The sequence below is a fragment of the Pteropus alecto genome, unplaced genomic scaffold (assembly GCF_000325575.1).
Source record: "Pteropus alecto unplaced genomic scaffold, ASM32557v1 scaffold22, whole genome shotgun sequence".
NCBI lineage: Eukaryota > Metazoa > Chordata > Mammalia > Chiroptera > Pteropodidae > Pteropus > Pteropus alecto.
In genome coordinates, this window is record NW_006434839.1 from 3,468,049 (window position 1) to 3,485,513 (window position 17,465).

The following is a 17,465-nucleotide window of genomic DNA, read 5'->3' on the forward strand; positions in this document are numbered from 1 at the left end:
CTTTAAACTCAGATACTGACAGCATGAAACTCATTATCAGTTTAACGGTCTGAGAAAAGATAAAATGCTTAAGAAAAAACATAGATAAATTAGAAAGGATGAGCGGTTTGCTGTAAGCACTCTAAAAATGAGCCTAAATGGGTTACTTTTCAGTTATATGCAGTAAGCTGAAATGAGGGTATAAGGAATAAACACGTTTTAACATCTTTGAAGAAGGACTATCATGCTAGGATTTGGCTCAGATAACTCTTTGTTGTGGTGGCTGTCCTATACATTGTAGGAAGTTTAGCAGCATCCCTGGCCTCTACCTACTAATGCCAGTGTCACCTATCCCCATTCCCCGCTACTTGTGACAACCGAAAATGTCCATAGACATTGCCAAATGTCCCCTGGCGGAGGGTGGGACAAAACTGCCCTCAGTTAAGAACCACTGTTAAAAAAAGAACCACTCACCTAAAATAGCTTTTTTAATACTAGATGATAAAAATATATAACACAGAATCATATGTCCGTTATATCTAACTCAGTACCTTAAAATGTATCTTGTCACAATCCCATGAAATATTAAAACTATTGATTGATGCTCTCTGAGCTCAGCATGGTTAAAAGTAGAACATAAAAGCTAGAAAAAAGCTCTAACACTAGAAATGAAATTAAGACAAATTCTTATAAACAGGTATTAACCAAAGATAAGGCAAAACCAAAACTGAGAATATCTAGAAAATAACAAAATATATTTATGAAATCTTAACTAAAACAGTGCTTAGAAGCAAGTTTATTATATTCAGTGTTTATATTACTAAACAAAAACAAAAATAAATGAAATAGGCATTCAACCTAAGAAGTTAGAAGTCTACGGACAAACTAAGATAAATAGACAAGAGCTCAATAGAAGAAAACAAGGTATTAACGAATTAGGAAACAAGCAGCAGGACTAATCAATGAATTTTCTTTTTTTTGGAAATTTGCTCTAAGTGAAATTCAAAAACAAGCAAAAATAACTTGATAAATCACTGATTAATTAATAGGAAAAACAACAAATAGGCTTACAAAGTAAGAATGAAAAGGAAATAACCACAGATTTAGGAAAATTAAAGGAATCAGAAGAAGAGTACAAGCATATATGAGAGCTCAGGGATTTTCGTCTTGTTTACTGAAATATCCCAACTGCTTACGATAGAGCCTAGCAGAGTGGCACACTAAAACGTTCATTGACTAAATGAACAAATATATTTACATTTTTAGAATTATATGACATAGATAAATTTCAAGAAGATAAATTTGCAAAACTTGATGAAAACGTCAGGTAAATTCCACCAACACTTTAAGGAACAAATAATTTGAATTTAATTTGTTCTAGAGTACAGAGAGTGAAAGAAAACCTTGTTCTCTCTTTTTAATAATAAAATGAGCACAGTTTGATAATAGAAATTCAAGAACATACATAAATAAAACTATAATCTTATATAAAAATATCAATAAAAATGCTCAATAGTATATTATTAAGTAGCACAGTTTAAAAAAGTATGTTCAGTCAGTTTCATGGGCTCCTGGCAAGGCTGCTCCTTCCTGACCTCCACGTGGCCCTCAACAGGACTTAAAGTGAGGTCTACCCAGCTCCTAGTCTTCTGGCAACTTTATCTCTTCCTGACAACCCTACAGACAGGATTAAGAGTCCCTAAATACTGCTCTTAAAGGTGCTTTATAACCTTTGAAGGAAGATTTACCAATAGCCAGATTTATGGGGGACCGTATAAAAGTCCATGTATTTTTGTCAGAATCACTGCTACTTTCCCCATACCCCTACCATACTCTGCATCTCAGCTCCCAAACTGGCTAAAATACCAATGCCCAGGAGATTATAATAAAAAATGATTATCTGTCTTTCCCCACCTTCTGCCCCAGCTGAGAGAAGTGAGAATTTGGGGAATTGGTATCTGGAGGTAGAAACATGAAGTCCATTCAGGGAGAGTTCACATTCAAGGACCAAGGCTCCACAAAACTTCCAGATTTAGTTACTATTCTACAGTTATCAGAAATTGAAGTCATCAGCAGAAGCCTGAAATTTTTAGAGAGTTCAAGAGAAATACCAAGCCTGGGAAATATGATTTTGCTCCACCTTCATGAATTCCCATAACTGTGGTCATAAATTGTACACATCTCAAAGTGTTGAAGGCTGCAGACATGGGGTCATTGCCTGTGCCCCTCTCATTATCTTTTCTGATGCCCTCAGTGTCATTACCTATGGAAGATAGTGACCAAGGGAGGTCCTCTAGGAGAACAGTCAGGGACAGGCAGATCAAGAAACATTCTGTGGGCTGGGGCGGGAAGTCTTTGCTGCTCCCGTTTGTGCGTTTTTATAGATCAATGAGCACGATATGCTTTTGGCCTCCTCTCCTTTTCTGGGCAGGTTACATCACTATTGATATATCTTACTCCATAGCAGATCAGAGGTCCCCTGATTAGAAAGGAGATTGAGTTCAGTTAATAAACATCCCTGGGATTGCAAAAGTCCCCAGGAGGATCAAAGTGATTGGTTATCAGTGCCTGAGTTCGACAAAGCTTTGACTAAGGCCATTTTTATTATTGACGTCAGTTGGAGAAACTGGAGATCTTGACTGAGGGATGGTGTATCAGTCTGCAAGGTCTGCTGTAATAAAGTGCCACAACCAGGGGACTTAAACAACAGAAATTTATTTCTCACAGTCTGGCAACCAGAAGTCTGAGATCAAAGTGTTGGCAGGGTTGGTTTCCTCTGAGGGCTCCGAGGAAGAGTCTGGTCCCAGCCTCTTCCCGAGCTTCTGGTAGTTTGCTGTAAATCTTTGCGGTTCCCTTTCTTGTATAAGCATCACCCCAATCTCTGCTGCTGTCTGCATGTGGCATTCTTCCTCTGTGCACGTCTGCATCCAAATTTCCCCCGTTTTATAAAAATACCAGTCGTATTGGAGTAGGGTACACCTACTCCAGTATGATCTCATCTTGCTAATTATGTCTGCAATGGCCTTATTCTCAAATAAGGCCACATTCTGAGGCTAGGACTTCAACATTTGGGGGGAGGGGGACACAGTTCATCTCATAATAGAAGGGACGCTTGAGAGGGGTGAGAGCGGAGGGAGAAGTGCCATGCAGAAGCTCATGTGGGACTCACCCTTTCCTTACCTTCCAGTTTTCTGACTCCAATATCTCTGACTAAAAGAGGATTCCCTTCTTCTCATCTTTAGAAATATATAAATATTTTTTCTGACAAATAGTAGGACTCTTCCAATGCCTGTTTGTAAAAAATGGTTTGATAGGTGTGATCCTTCCTCCGCACCAGCCCCCTCAAAATACTTTGAAGGGGTTTGACAACAGAGATCAGGACTCAAGTTTCTGCTTGTTCGTTATGATTCTCCTTTTTTGTCTCTCTTTTCCCAGTGCTAAATGTATAGTAGCAATTTGATCAAAGGTCTTTGAATTGAATGCAGATGATCATCCCCTAACCCACCCCCACACCCACCCTCAGCAACAAAATGAAGATCTATATGGTAGAGCAACTCATCATATTTTATTAATTTTCGTGAACAAAATACTTTGCTGAGGACAGCATTGTAAGTGTTAATACTGGAAGAAGTGGAAATCAAGAATAGAGATAAAAATTTTTTTAAGTGATAATTTCTCAGGAGGGTATGTTTTCAGTTCATTGAAGATTATCTGTAAGCAATTGGTCTTGGACAAATATGATTTTTGAAGAACTCTTGCCCTGTGAGAGTGACCTAATGTGAATGAATAAAATATATTACTTTAGTTGAACTAAAATAGATATATCCCTTTTGCAGAATTCTAATATCTTCTTATTCACTTTAAAAAATTTTACATACAGAAACATTACCAGTGTTCTTTTGAGCTTGCTTTCTTGAAATTCACCTAATTATCCCAATAACACTTTTAAAATCATAAGTGTAATAATTTTATAAACTTTCTGTTTTCAACAATTTCTTAAAGCCTCTTTTCAAAATGTCTTCTTTTAAAATAGTCATCTTTGGATCATTCTATGATGCAGGGTCTTATTTGTGTATGTTGATAGTCTCAAGCCATTTTGCATAATGGTGGTCGTATGATGAATGGGGGCAAGAGTGTAACACAGTGTAATACAGATCACCAGTTCTGTTGAAGCTTACGCCCTTTAAAGCAAGAGAGAACCAGCAGTTATCCATTCATCGAGCTGAGTAAAAGCTGAACAAATACACATTGGATGGAAACAAACCACCATCAAATTGTTATGGCTTTCCTGACCACTGTTCTCTTTTATTATTTAAAAACCATTATTTCAACAGATTTAAACCTTCTTTTCTTCAACATAGCTAAGTCAAAGTCACTTATATGACACATAAGTTAAGCCTGCGACCGTCACCCCTTCATTTGAGGGTAGGAAAACCCCTTTCATGTCCACATCTTGGGAGGAAACACCCAGCCAAAGGTCCTGGCACGTGCGAGAGGAAAAAGTCAGTTCAGGGCCTCTCTCAAGTCAGTATTCCTCATGAAATGGATATTCGGGATGATCACACCACCTGCCAAAACAATTCCCCAAAGGGAAAAATTTCACTCCAAAGTTGCACAGCAGTATGTGTTACTAGCAATTTCATTGGCTACTCCCCCTCTCTCTTACTCATTCCCTCTCTGTTTGTCACCCACCCACCTCCCATTTTTCCTCAAGCCAGCACCTTTTACTGAAGCCCTGGACAGCACCTGGGTTTAAGTGTGTGTGTGTGGCGGGGGAAGGTTGGCAGCCTTCACATTAATGTTTTGCTCAGAACAAAAAACACAGGAGGTGAGCAGTGCCTGCCTACGTTGCGTGCCTCTTTCCAGTTCCTTCTTCCCTTCTGTCCCGGTACAGGCTGCCTCCCATTTCAGCGAACCACACAGGCCCTTCTCGTCAGAGCTCTGTTACCAATCAGTGTCACCACCCTCTTTTCCGTTTTCCTTCCCTTTCTCAGTAGCCTTCCTGAGAGTGAGTTTGAGATCTAGAAAGGTAATGACTAGCAAAGTTAAGTTTCTGCTATAATGATGATGAACCTATCTCATAAATAACAATGGTGAAACAATCTTTGAAAGGACTGGAGTGTGTGTGTGTGCGTGTGTGTGTGTGTGTGTGTGTGTGTGTGTACACGCTTGCATGTGTGCATGCACACGCACTCTTGTCATGAGACATATCTAAGATTCAGTTCTCTGTAAGTACTATGAACTTTAAAGTATGAAACAAAGGCTCTCAAATGTCAAAGATTAACTGGATGAAAAACAAAAGAATTATGGCCCAGCATGCCTAAATAATACATTTTTTAGACCATTGAGGTCTAATTTTTGTTTCACCTTACTGCTTTTTCTATTTATTTCCTGGTATGATGAGTTATTTTCCCAGTGTTGCTAGAATTAGGTATTAAATAATGTCAAATGTCAAACCAAATGATGCCACCAATTAATTGTCTGTAAAAAATCCACCAATGTTGGTAGATTGCCTGTATCTTACTATCTCTTTAATATTTATTCAATAGAAATCATTTATCTTCAAGAGCTATTAACCTATAAGTGTTAGTTCCAAGTTTTTGTTTACTCTTTTATTCTTGAAGTTAGGTACATTTTGATGTCAATAACATTTTTTCCCCTGGAAAATTCACATTAGAAATCTAGTTTATTAATTCAGAAATGGATTCAGAAATTTGATATCAGTACAGTCAGAACAGTTTCTGACTCGTGAAAAATAATGCGGCCAACTTGGTTTCTGGTGTGGCCTTTTGAGGCAACTATAAGCACGGCATCTGTGGATTCCTTGCTGAATCTTAACAGGTGGCCCCGGATGGGCACAGACTTGAGCTAAATTTGGCTTGCAGCTGAACCCCTCTCAGGACTGTGCCACTGGACACCTACTTCACAAATCCACACTACTAAGACTGGGAGACTTAAGAGCTTTGCTTAGTACATAGAAACAGACACAGAAAGGCAGCCAAAATGGGAAGACAAAGAAGCAGAAACCATATGAGAGAACAGAACAGAGATCCAGGAATAATGGAGTCAAGTAATCTAACAGCTGCAGAGTTCAAAACACTGGTTATAAAGATGCTCAATGAACTTACAGGAAATGTAGATGAATTTAGTGAAAACTTCAACAAAGAGATAAAAAACATAAAAATGGAAATGGAAATTATAAAAGAGAACCAGTCAGAAACGAAGAACACATAATCTGAGATGAGAAGTGTATTAAATGGGATAGACAAAGTGAATAAAGAAGAGGATCAAATGACCTATATAGAGGATGGGAAAGCCAAGGACACTCAATCAGAATGGCAAGAAAAAAGTAGCCTAGACTATAATAATAATTTAAGGAGCCTATGGGACACTATTAAAGGTAAAAATATCCATATTGTAGGGGTACCTGAAGGAAAACAAGATGATGAAGAGATATTTGAAGAAATAATGATGGAAAACTTCCCTAATTTGGTGAAGGAAATATACATACAACCCCTGGAAGCTCAGAGAATCCCAAAACCCAGGAACCCAAAGAGGCCCACACCAAGACACACCATAATGAAAATGACAAAAATTAAATACAAAGAATCTTAAAAGCAGCAAGAGAAAAGCAGTTAGGTACCTACAAGGGAACACCCAAAGACTGGCAGCTGATTTCTCAAAAGAAACTATACAGGACAGAAGGGCTTGGCACAAAATATTTGATGTGATGAAAACCAAGAATACTTTATCCAGAAAAGCTGTCATTTAGAGTTGAAGGACAGATTAAGAGCTTCCCAGACGAAAATAAGCTAAAGGAATTTATCATCATCAAGCCAGTATTACAGGAAATGTTGGAGGAACTTATTTAAGAAGAAGAAAACATGTATCAAAAACAAGACTAGAGAATGGTAATAACTACATTTCTATCAAAAAGTAACTCAAATGGAAAAGAATTAAGTGCTCCAACCAAAAGATAGAGTGGCTGAATGGATAAGAAAACAAGACCCCTATATATGCTGCCTACAAGAGACTCACTTCAGATCAAAAGACACACACACAGACTAAAAGGAAGGGGATGGCAAAAGATATTGCCTTGATGCACCTAGAGGGTGCTGCGCTGAATGAAATGGGTCGGATAGAGAAAGACAAATGTCACTTGATTTCACGTACATGTGGAATCTAAAGAACAAAATCAACAACAACAAAAACAAATAAACTCCTAGATACAGAGAATATTTAGAGGGATACTAGATAGGAAAGGAGTTGAGGGGGACAAAAAAAGGCAAAGGGATTAAGAGGTACAAATGGATAGTTGCAGAGTAGACACGGAGATGTAGAGTGTAGCACGGGGAAGATGGTTAATAATGTAATAAATGTGTAAGGGGGAAGAGGAGTATGAGATTTACTGGGTGATCACTTTGCAAGTTATGTGAGTCTCTGATCACTATGCTATACATCTGAAACTGATATATTATTGTATGCCAACTATAATTGAAAAAAAAAACTCATTGAATTGTACAATGTAAATACAAGCAACTAATTGTTATATTTCAATAAAGACAAAAAAAGGGAGGCTTTGAGATCATAATCAGGAAAAGGGGGACTGAGGCCTAGAGAAAGGAGGGGCCATGCCCCAAATCACACAGCAAGTCAATGGCAAAGCCCAGACTAGATTCAAGGTTGCTGTTTTTCAGCTTCCCTATTCTCAAGGAAAAATAGATATAATGTGGAGATTGACAGTAACCTTCCTTCTGCCCCCCCTCTAAGGACTGGGCTTCGGCTTCCTCAACTGGGCCAGCCCCACTGCTGCGGGCAGGGAAACAATGGCCAGACTCACAGACACGCTCTCCTCCCTCCTCCCTCTCCCCTCTCTTCAATTCCTGATAGATAATAACAATAATTAACAGTTATGTACCAGGCCCTGGGCTAAAGTCTGTGTGTGCATTAAGTCACTGAATCCTCATACACACACAGCATTGTAAGCATTATTATTATCATCATCATCTCTATTTTCCAGTTGGGGAAACAGACACACAGAGTCTAACTTGCACAAGTTCTTCCAGTTAGTGGCAGAACCAGGATGTGAACTGAGGCAGTCTATCTCCAGAGCCTGCACTCCTAAAAACCACACCAGAAAAAAAAAAAAATATTGTGGCCAATAGTATAAGAATCCAAACTATATGAACCATTTTAATGAGCATTTTCTAAATGCTTATTTAAAGAGATTGAAAATATGCAGGTGATCTAAAGAACTGTAAATACTAATAAAAATGATTAAGAAGAAAAGATATGTGTGTATATACAAATATATGGTGTGTGTGTTCTCTTTTTATTGTAAAGGACCTATTTAGAGAAGAAAGGGCTACTTCACTGATTAGCTGAATCTGGCAACACTTTGAAGGAGTGAAAGAAATTTTGCTTGTGGGAAGTCAGCTAACAGGTGGAGCTAGAAGCTCCAAATCTTATAGGCAAGGATTTGTTTAAAACTCTAGATTCTTGGCTCCTAACCTACTGTTCTTTCTACTACATTCATGTGCCTCTCTCCCAGGAGTTGTTTTTTTTGTTGTTGAAAAATTTGCTCTAATTTGTGCATCACTTTGATCTTTAGGAAGAGATATATAAGTGATTTGAATAATTGTACCACTATTGTAATAACATGTACATTATGACTTAATTCTCCACAAGGTCTTTATCTGCCAATCCTTAATCTGTCATGGGATGTCATATAAATACCAGAAGTCTTTTAAGTAATATGTAGATTTGCAGGAGGTTCCTAGAATGAATGTAATTTACCCAAACCTGTTTCATATTCAGCATATGCTGCCCACTGGCCTTTACCTTTGTGCTTTCTGGGGACAGAGGTCTAGGTTCATAAGAGCCCCACTGATTGACACTTGACAATCCAGCACCACTGTGCAGCACGTGATTAAGGTTCCCCCAGAACTCACATGAGCATCTCCACGAAGCGGACATTTTTATTCAAGGCCTCGATGTCATTCATTTCTTCTTTGGTGAGAGAAAAGTCAAAGATCTGAAGTAACAGAAATAAGAGGCAGACATTTATTTAGAAGATGGGGCAAGCTCGGGGCCAGGGAGTGGGGCCGGCAGTGGGGACCCTGTGCACATGTCTCAGAGGAGTTGAGCTGGTGCCGGGGGCCACCCACCAGTGTGGAGCTGGAACTCCCTTCTGCCCTTTGTTTTTAAAACAATTCTGCTGACGACATCTCACAAGATTTTCTAAGTGCCCTGAAACAGCATAAGTTCAGGACAACTGAAATTCCAAGAGTGAATTCTTTATTCTGGAAAAGATGATGAACATTTGATTCTGGACTATGGCCTTGGTACACTTAAAAAAAACAAAACAAAACAATTTCCTTAGTCTCTAAATCGGCTTCTGTACTTTTGTTTTTAACTTTTAGTTTGCTTTGTTTTATCCTCTTAATCATTTCTCTTATCATTTTTTAATGTCTCTTTTTCTACCTTTTCTGATTACATTTTCATTGTTTTATTTTTTTCTTGGCTTGTACACTTTATATTCTGGTTTTATAATTGTCCTTTTTTAACATTTTCATATTTTAGCATATTTATATTTTTAACATTTGGTTAAAATGTTATAATTGATCTTCCTTACTTTATTATTTTATCTTTCTATCCCTTAACTTTTATTTTGGTATATTTAACCATTTGTAGTATTTAATTATATGAGTAATATGTAAATATGTGCTTTTTGTAAAGCAATGAAACACAAAGAAGTACATGGACATGTATAGAATAAATACTAAAAGTTCCTATTACCCACCACCTCAGTCCTATCATCCTTCCCAGATATTCAACACACAGTAAGAGTAACATGCAATAATTGTATCATATCTTTATTATTCTGCAACTTTCTTTAATTCACAGAATATGTCTTGGTGGTCTTTTCTTTCAAAATATGTAGACTGACTTAATCCATTTAGCCACCATATCTGTAGTATATAGATATAACAGTTTACTTAATCATTCCCCCATGGATTGTTTCCAAGTACTTTTTAAAGGAAACCCTTTCTTTGATTATTTATTATCCAACTTTTGGAATTTATGGTATTGTGCAAGGAATCAAAAGTTTGCATAAAATAAAAACAGTCACGAACGAACCAGTGTTGTATAAAAATTCTTACTCAAGCTTCCTTTTTGCTTTTTTGTCTGTTCTCTGAGTATTGGTGAGTCAGTTTCTGACTCCCGCGAATATGCAGTGTGTCCTAACGACACAGTGAAGTTGCAGATCTCGCCAAGGATGCAGGATTTCACAAAGTCAGTGAAAGTGATGGAGATTTGCTCTAATTCTAGGACCAGTCTTTTTCAAATAAGAATCTGACACAGTTAAAATTTACTTTGGTAGATATATCAAAAGAGTATAATTTGGAGAAAAGGCTTAAGAATTTCCTTCAGATAAAGCCCTCTGAAATTTTAACAAAATTATTGTCCTTATGATCACTGTTCAAAAACCTTCGTGAAGTAGAGGATGTCATGTTGTGTTATCATGTAGGCATTACAATTTTCTTATTAGTCTGAATAGAAAATTCTCTACATTAAAAAAAAAAAAATCTTAGTTTTTACATTTGCAGAAGCAGTTCTCTTACCTGAAAGTTTTCTTTGATCCTTTCAGGGTTGAAGCTTTTAGGAATGACAACCACTCCTCGCTGGATGTTGAAACGCAAAACAACTTGAGCGGCTGTTTTATTGTACTTTTTCCCCAGTGAGTTTAGAAGTGGGTCTTTTAACAAGGGTGGGGAAGATACATTCACCCTTGAAAAAAAACATAGAAACATGTATCATATTTAGCTTGAGCAGTGAGAACCAGTGGTTAATCAGCCCCTCTCCTCTTCTGTCTCACCATTCACCTGGTACTCCACCAGGACACTTTGGGTCCTCAGTGAAGAGTTGCTCTTAGGATGGGAAGATCAAGAGAAGCAAGTGCGTAGAGCTGCCTCTTTCAGAGGGTAAACGTTTCTTTGATGGGTCTTACAAAGAAAACTGAGTTGGAAGTAGGCGTATAGGGGAAGGAAGGAGGACTGAAGTGGAAGAAATAGAGGCACAACTCTGGGACTCATCTTAGAGGAGAAAAATTTCTACTTTGGTCTGTGGAACACACAACAGCGGAAGTGTTGCCACTGAATACAGAGATCAAAAAATTCTCAAATTTCAGAATAGCCAGAGACTCTGTCAGATAATGCCTAAACTAACATTTATGGAGCACTCCCTCTGTTTCAGGCAATGTTAGGTAATTTCAGACATTATAGTATGATCTATTGTTACACCATCTAAGCGAGGAAGGTTTTATTAGCTCTAATTTGTATATATGGAGAATGGCTTGAAGAGGTTAAGTTACTTAAGATCACACAGCCAAGTAGAGTCATTCCGATCATATCATTCTCGTTAGCCTCATAGTTGACATCAAAGGAAACATTTGCTGAAGAGACACATACAGCATTACTTACCAGAATGGATTCCTAGAAGTTCCCAAAGGGCTGTATGCAACGAGGACAATATCATGTTGTTGGCAAAATTTCAGGAGTTTTGTCTGGGTGAAATACGGATGGCACTCCACCTGTGTGGTTGTGTTGGAGAGTGGAGAACAGAATAAAGGCTTTGTAGATGAATGCAATTTTTACATAGTTTTTAAAAAACCCTTCAATAAAATCCAGTTAAAAGTATTATGGATAATGAGACAAATCCTAAATATTTTTCCTAACAAGGAAGATTACATTGTTTGTATACCAGTGAGAGTAATTAAAACAAGGCTAGTGAAGTCACTGTCTGTCGGTTGATTCTAGAATAATTGGGGAACAAATTCAATTTTGTATGCCTATCATCATTTAAAATTTTAAGTGAATACTCAGTTGTTTATAGTAAACATTCTGGCAAATACAATATCCATAACAAACTTACAGTCTCAAGGTTCAGATCATAGTCTTAGTAAGTAGAAGCGACATGTTACAGAAGCCCTCTGTCTCTAGCTATCAGAAATCGAAGAATATTTTCGCAAGAGGTAGAGCATGTATAAACCTAAATTTAAAGATGAATTTTGTCTTCTTGGCTGAGCGTTCTCTACACCACCAAATGTAAGCCTACTTTCATTTTTAGTATCTTATTGACAAGATTCCTGCACTAAAAATACTCGTGTCAACAAAATTCTTCTCAAGTTTCTTCTTAAACACTATGGTAGTTTTGACCCATGTTTTTCTTTTTAAGTAAAGTCAACCAAAGCTTAATTAAAATATTTTGAGTATATAATTATGATGTTCACCATCTGGAATATTGAATACTTGACAAACTATGTTTCTAGAAGGTACAATCATAATCTTGCTCCCTTCTGTCCACTGAGAAACACTTGTGGGTTTTTTCCCTCCCTTTGGAACATTTCTTAAACAGTTTTAAAAAGCGGCACTTAGACTAAAGTAAGTTAGGAACCATAGTGTTCGTGGTATTTCTTTCCTTTATTCTCTCCAACTGCCAGCATCTCTCTCTACTTTCAGTTCCTTTTTTGTTTTCAGTCTTGTTTATTATTGGTAGACTAATCTTTCCAAAACACATAATTTATCACATCATTTCTTAGAGACTAAGTATAAATTCCTTAATTTAATGCCTGCCTGCTTGTTTAAAACACAACATTTAATTTTCCCCACAAAGACTCCTTTCTAATCAGGTTACCTGTCTCTGGCCTATTAAATATGTGTATGTACATATGTATATATTCATATGTATGTGTATATGTATGTGTGTGTTTATATGTATAATAAGCATTTTTATAACCTACCTTTTGAAAAAAGATTTTATATGGTTTATAGTAAAAGGTATATATAATAAGGCTAATACAATTAAAAGCAGAACAAACAGGTACGTGAATATCAAATCCGTGACTGAATGAGTTTGGAACTTTACAGAGTTGCACCAGGCAACATACTAGAAACGTTTACTCAACAAAAACTTTTGAGTCAATATAATATAAACTCATAATATAAAATAATATATTATAATATAATATACAATATAATACTTTGCATAGGTAGTTTGTAGGTAAAAATTCTGGGGGTGGGGGTGGGTAACTTAATCTGATCCAAGTACATATGAATCCAGAGAACCACATTCCTTCTTTTCATAGCTTTTATATCAGTTTCTAATTATAAGTAACGGTTTTGTGATTAATGTGGTTCCCCACTAGACAGTGCCATGGGAGCAAGAACTGTATCTGTCTCTGGTCACTTTTGCATGCCTAGAGCCTAGCACAGTGCCTGGCTGGTGTCAGGCAGGTGCTCGATGACTGTTTGTTCAATGAATGAAGATGATAACTGTATAGAGAGGACAGAGCCAGAATATTAGGGAACATTACTGTTGATGCTGCAGATGGTTAGGTTGGGCTTCAGAAGGGCTGCAGCCTTGGTGGAGGTCATTTCAGGCCAGGAACGATCCTTGTTGAGTAGCCTGGGACTGGATGCTCAGTTTAAGGTGGGGGGTAGTTTTGGTTTCTGATGTCACGAGGCCATGATGCCATCCTTATTTCCAAGTAGAAGTATATTGAAGCACATCTACCCGCCTTCTTTGCCAGAGATTGGTTACAGCTCTTTGTAAGTGGGCTGGTGGAGACGCAGTCTTTACTTTTTCTTGTTTACAATGTAAAATTGATGTAACTCGTCAGTGACGTGTCTGGCGCTTCTACAACACTGTTCGTTAATGCTGAACTTTAGATCTTAAAATCTTAGGAAGCTGGACAGAACCCATGAAGGAAAATAGCAAAAGCCCTTTCACTAAGTAACCCTGTCCTCTGAAGAATATAGAATGAGGTCATATTTCATGTGATTTTGTTCATGAAGTCTATGAAAAAGTATAACAATATGCAAATTTTACTTCAGATTGATCTTAATGGGAAAATACGTATTGAAATATGTGAATTTTGAATTATGCAAGGTCTTCAGATTCATATCCCTTACCTATAAAATGTGTTTACTCTCTGTAATGCCCACGATATGTTAGTCATGTTTCTGGATTGAACACTGCACTGAAAGCTGCTCATGTTGTATCTTTGGAGTATAAGTGGTTTTACCCAGTTCACAGGGTAATGGCTGATGGCTTGTAGACCTGCTCTTTGGTCTGTGCCATCTCTAGAGTATTGATACACTCTGCTTTCAAGCACCACGGAACACATGAGTAGGCTCAGGCTGTGATCTTCCAACACGTCTTGCTTCCCTTGCAGAGTGTATTTGTGAAGCTGATCAGTATCCTTGGGCCAACAAATCAGGGTATTTCCTCCTTGGCACTAGGAAACACATTGTCTAATTTTTACTCTGTTTTTCATTCTGAGATTAAAAAATCATCATCTTTCTGTATATAATTGTAAGAAGAAACCTGTTTGTCATTTCAGTATTTTTAAGACAAAATATTGTTCTTGGGGGTGCACGAAGGAGATGTGCTGATGAGGGATGGAGTAGGAATAAAGAGACGGATTGAAGTCAGTTCGGAAGTCAGGGGTGGTTCCTCTCCATTCCTGAGAGCAGCTTATTGTGTACAGTGTGAGCGTAGGTGTCAGTTTGGAGATGATACTTCTAAAATAGCAACATTCCTATTCTAGCCGTGAGCTGTTGTCACGATGTAGGTAATAATTCATTCTTTCTGTTATGAGCTCATACTAGACTTTTTTGATTTACTAAAAACAGTGAATCAACCAAAGAAGTTAACCATAATCCTCTAATGTAAATATTTACCCAATCCAAAAGCACTGTTTAGCCTAGCTTCTTAATGTTTTATGGAGTAGGATGAAGACAATATCGTTATCCCTGCTTAACAAGGTGGATAATATAATCTTGTTATGATTATAAAAGTGATATATGCTCACTACAGATGACTTGTAAAATACAGAAAAGCATAAAGAAGAAAACAAAATTTCTCTTGTAAAATTCACAGCCAGAGATAACCTGTTAATTTTTTCAATATCTTTCTTTCCAGTTTTTTTCTATGCATGTTTTTTTAAATAATTTAATCGCCTCCACACTGTATATTACATTTGGTATCCTGGTCTTTGCTTTTAATTTTATGACCATTTCTCTTTTCCTCAAAGATGATTCAAGAATATCTTTTGTTAGGATTTCACATAATATGAATGTTTTGTAATTTATTTACACATTCCCCTATTTTTTTCATTTTGCCATTATAAACAGTGCTGTGACAAACACACATATGGGCATTCTGATTTTTTTTCATGAGGATAGATTCCTAGAAATAGAAGACTGAACATTTTTAAGGCTCTTGACACTTATTGCCATATTGTTTCCTGTAAAACTGAATCAATTTGTACTCACCACACTTCATCATTTGCTTACATAGAGCATTACATTAAAAAATAAAAGCTTTGCTAATTTAATATACAATATAAAATCACACTTAAATTTAAATTTCTATAATCACCAGTGCAGTTGAATATTTTCATGTTTACCAGTCTTGCAGTTCGTCTTCTGTGAATTTGTTCATTTCTTTTGCCCATTTTTCTGTTGAGGCTTAGTATTTCTTTTCACTGCTTTTTTTCATTGATTATTATTAGGCTTTTAATTCACAAAGCTATTAACCCTTCTTTCTATTATATTTTAAAAAATATAATTATGTTTGCTCGTTGTTGCTAATATTTTTAGATTTAACATTTTTATACTACTGAATCGATCGTTTTCTTTGTAATTTTCCCATGGCTTCATTTTCAATCTATAGCTTCGGAAAACTATAATTCTTTTGTAATGTTTACAAATGACTTCCTCTTTCTCTTTAACTCTTAATCATAAGGACATTTACTTTGGAGTAGGGTGTGAGGCTGAGATCTATATTGTTTCCACATAACTAGCCATTTTCCCCATACCACTTACCAAAAAATCCATTCATTTGCCGTTAGTTTGTGCTACTTTATTTTACATTAAGTTTTTATTATACGTCGGTCTGTTTCTAGCATATCTCTTATTTTCTACTCTCTGTGTTGGTTCTTTTGCACTAATCTTAACATTATTGTAAATGGTCGATATATCTTAATATCTGGCAAATCTCGTTCCCCCTCATTATTTTTCTTCCAAAAAATATTTTGAGTTTCTTTTGTCTGAATTTGAACTTTCAAAAAAAATTTTTTTAAGAGACATAAAGTGAGAGAAGTTAAAAGATTTGCCCAGGGTCTAATGATGAGATACATGTAGAGTGACCACAAGACGTTCTGACTCCTAGCCCATGATTCTTCCTTATTTACTTAATGTAATAATTGGGTCCCCCTACACTACCACAATGTCCCACCCTTCTGTCAAGCCGTACCTGGTTGCTGACTGGCTTATGTCTGAGTCCCGGTTTGTTCAGGATTAGCTCCAGCTGCCTGCGATTAAAATTGGATACACCAAGGGATTTCACCAAGCCAGCATCTTTGCAAGCTTCCAGAGCCTGTGGAGCAAATTCTGGTGGGTCAAGAAAGAAGCCTCAAAACAAGCAGGAACAAATGACTATAATGGTGACTGTAAATTCTTCAAAAAGGAAAGCCCCTGAGTAAGATAATAGGCATTCTGAGAAGGGAAAAAATAAGTGAGAGAGACAGGTAGGAATTCTGTGATTGAGTTCTGTTACTAGGGGCACAGGCATTTGAGATTGATTTCTTTATTGTTATAAACAAACTTCTTTATTTCTAGTAATAATTTTCTAAAATGTTTTTGATATTAAAATGGCTACTCTAGCCTCCAGCTTTCTTTTAATTACTGTTAGCCTGCGATATCTTTTTCTATCCTCTTTTTTTAAACTTTTGCTTTTAACCCGTTTGTGTGTTTTTATTTAAAATAGGTTTCTCGTATGTCACGCACAGTGGAGTTTTGCTTTTTATCTATTCTGACAACCTCTGCCTTTAAATTGGATTGTTTAGACTGTCTACATATACTGCGATTATTGATACCACTGACTTTAAATCTCCCATCTTGCTATTTGCTTTTCGTTTTCCCCATCTATTGATTTTCCTTCTTTTCTTGCCTTCTCTTGGATTGATTTTTTTATTATTTCATTTTATTGCCTTTATTGGCTCGTTTGCTGCACCCTGGAAATATTAACATTTTCTCTTTGTATTTGACATTCTGAAGTCTCTCTATAATGTCTCTAGGTATGAGTTTCCTTCTCTTCTTTGTAAATCTATGCCCTTTCAATATCAGTTTTTTGTTTTTTAAATATTGTCTCTCTTCCTTTTTTCTTTCTTTTTTTTTTTTTTTTCTTCTGAGACTCCTATTTTGTGACTACTGGAAATTCTAATTTTGTCTTGTATATCTCTTGGCTTTTTTTTCACATTAAAATTTTTTTCTTGTCCTTCATATTGGGAGATTTCTTCATTCTAATTTTTCAATTTAATAATTTTTCTCTTCTATTACATTATTTTTCTTAATTATTATTTATGCTTATTTTAAATGTTTTCTTTTTCTTGTTCCATATTGCTAATATCTTTTCTTACC

General features: G+C 36.5%; 1 protein-coding gene across 2 annotated transcripts in view; it reads right to left on the reverse strand.

The window, feature by feature from the left end:
- Positions 1-4,504: 4,504 nt before the first annotated feature.
- The window catches only part of AKR1D1 (aldo-keto reductase family 1 member D1), a 35,044-nt gene continuing 22,083 nt past the window's right edge, over positions 4,505-17,465 (reverse strand). The window contains exons 5-9 of one of the 2 annotated variants that reach the window (XM_006910487.1): positions 16,300-16,422; positions 11,463-11,572; positions 10,605-10,770; positions 8,931-9,013; positions 4,505-4,547 (exon numbers count right to left, since the gene is read on the reverse strand). In XM_006910487.1, coding sequence (XP_006910549.1) covers positions 4,505-4,547; positions 8,931-9,013; positions 10,605-10,770; positions 11,463-11,572; positions 16,300-16,422 — 525 coding nt within the window. The remainder of the gene's footprint in view (positions 4,548-8,930; positions 9,014-10,604; positions 10,771-11,462; positions 11,573-16,299; positions 16,423-17,465) is intronic. The other variant, XM_006910488.1, reaches the window with a different exon arrangement.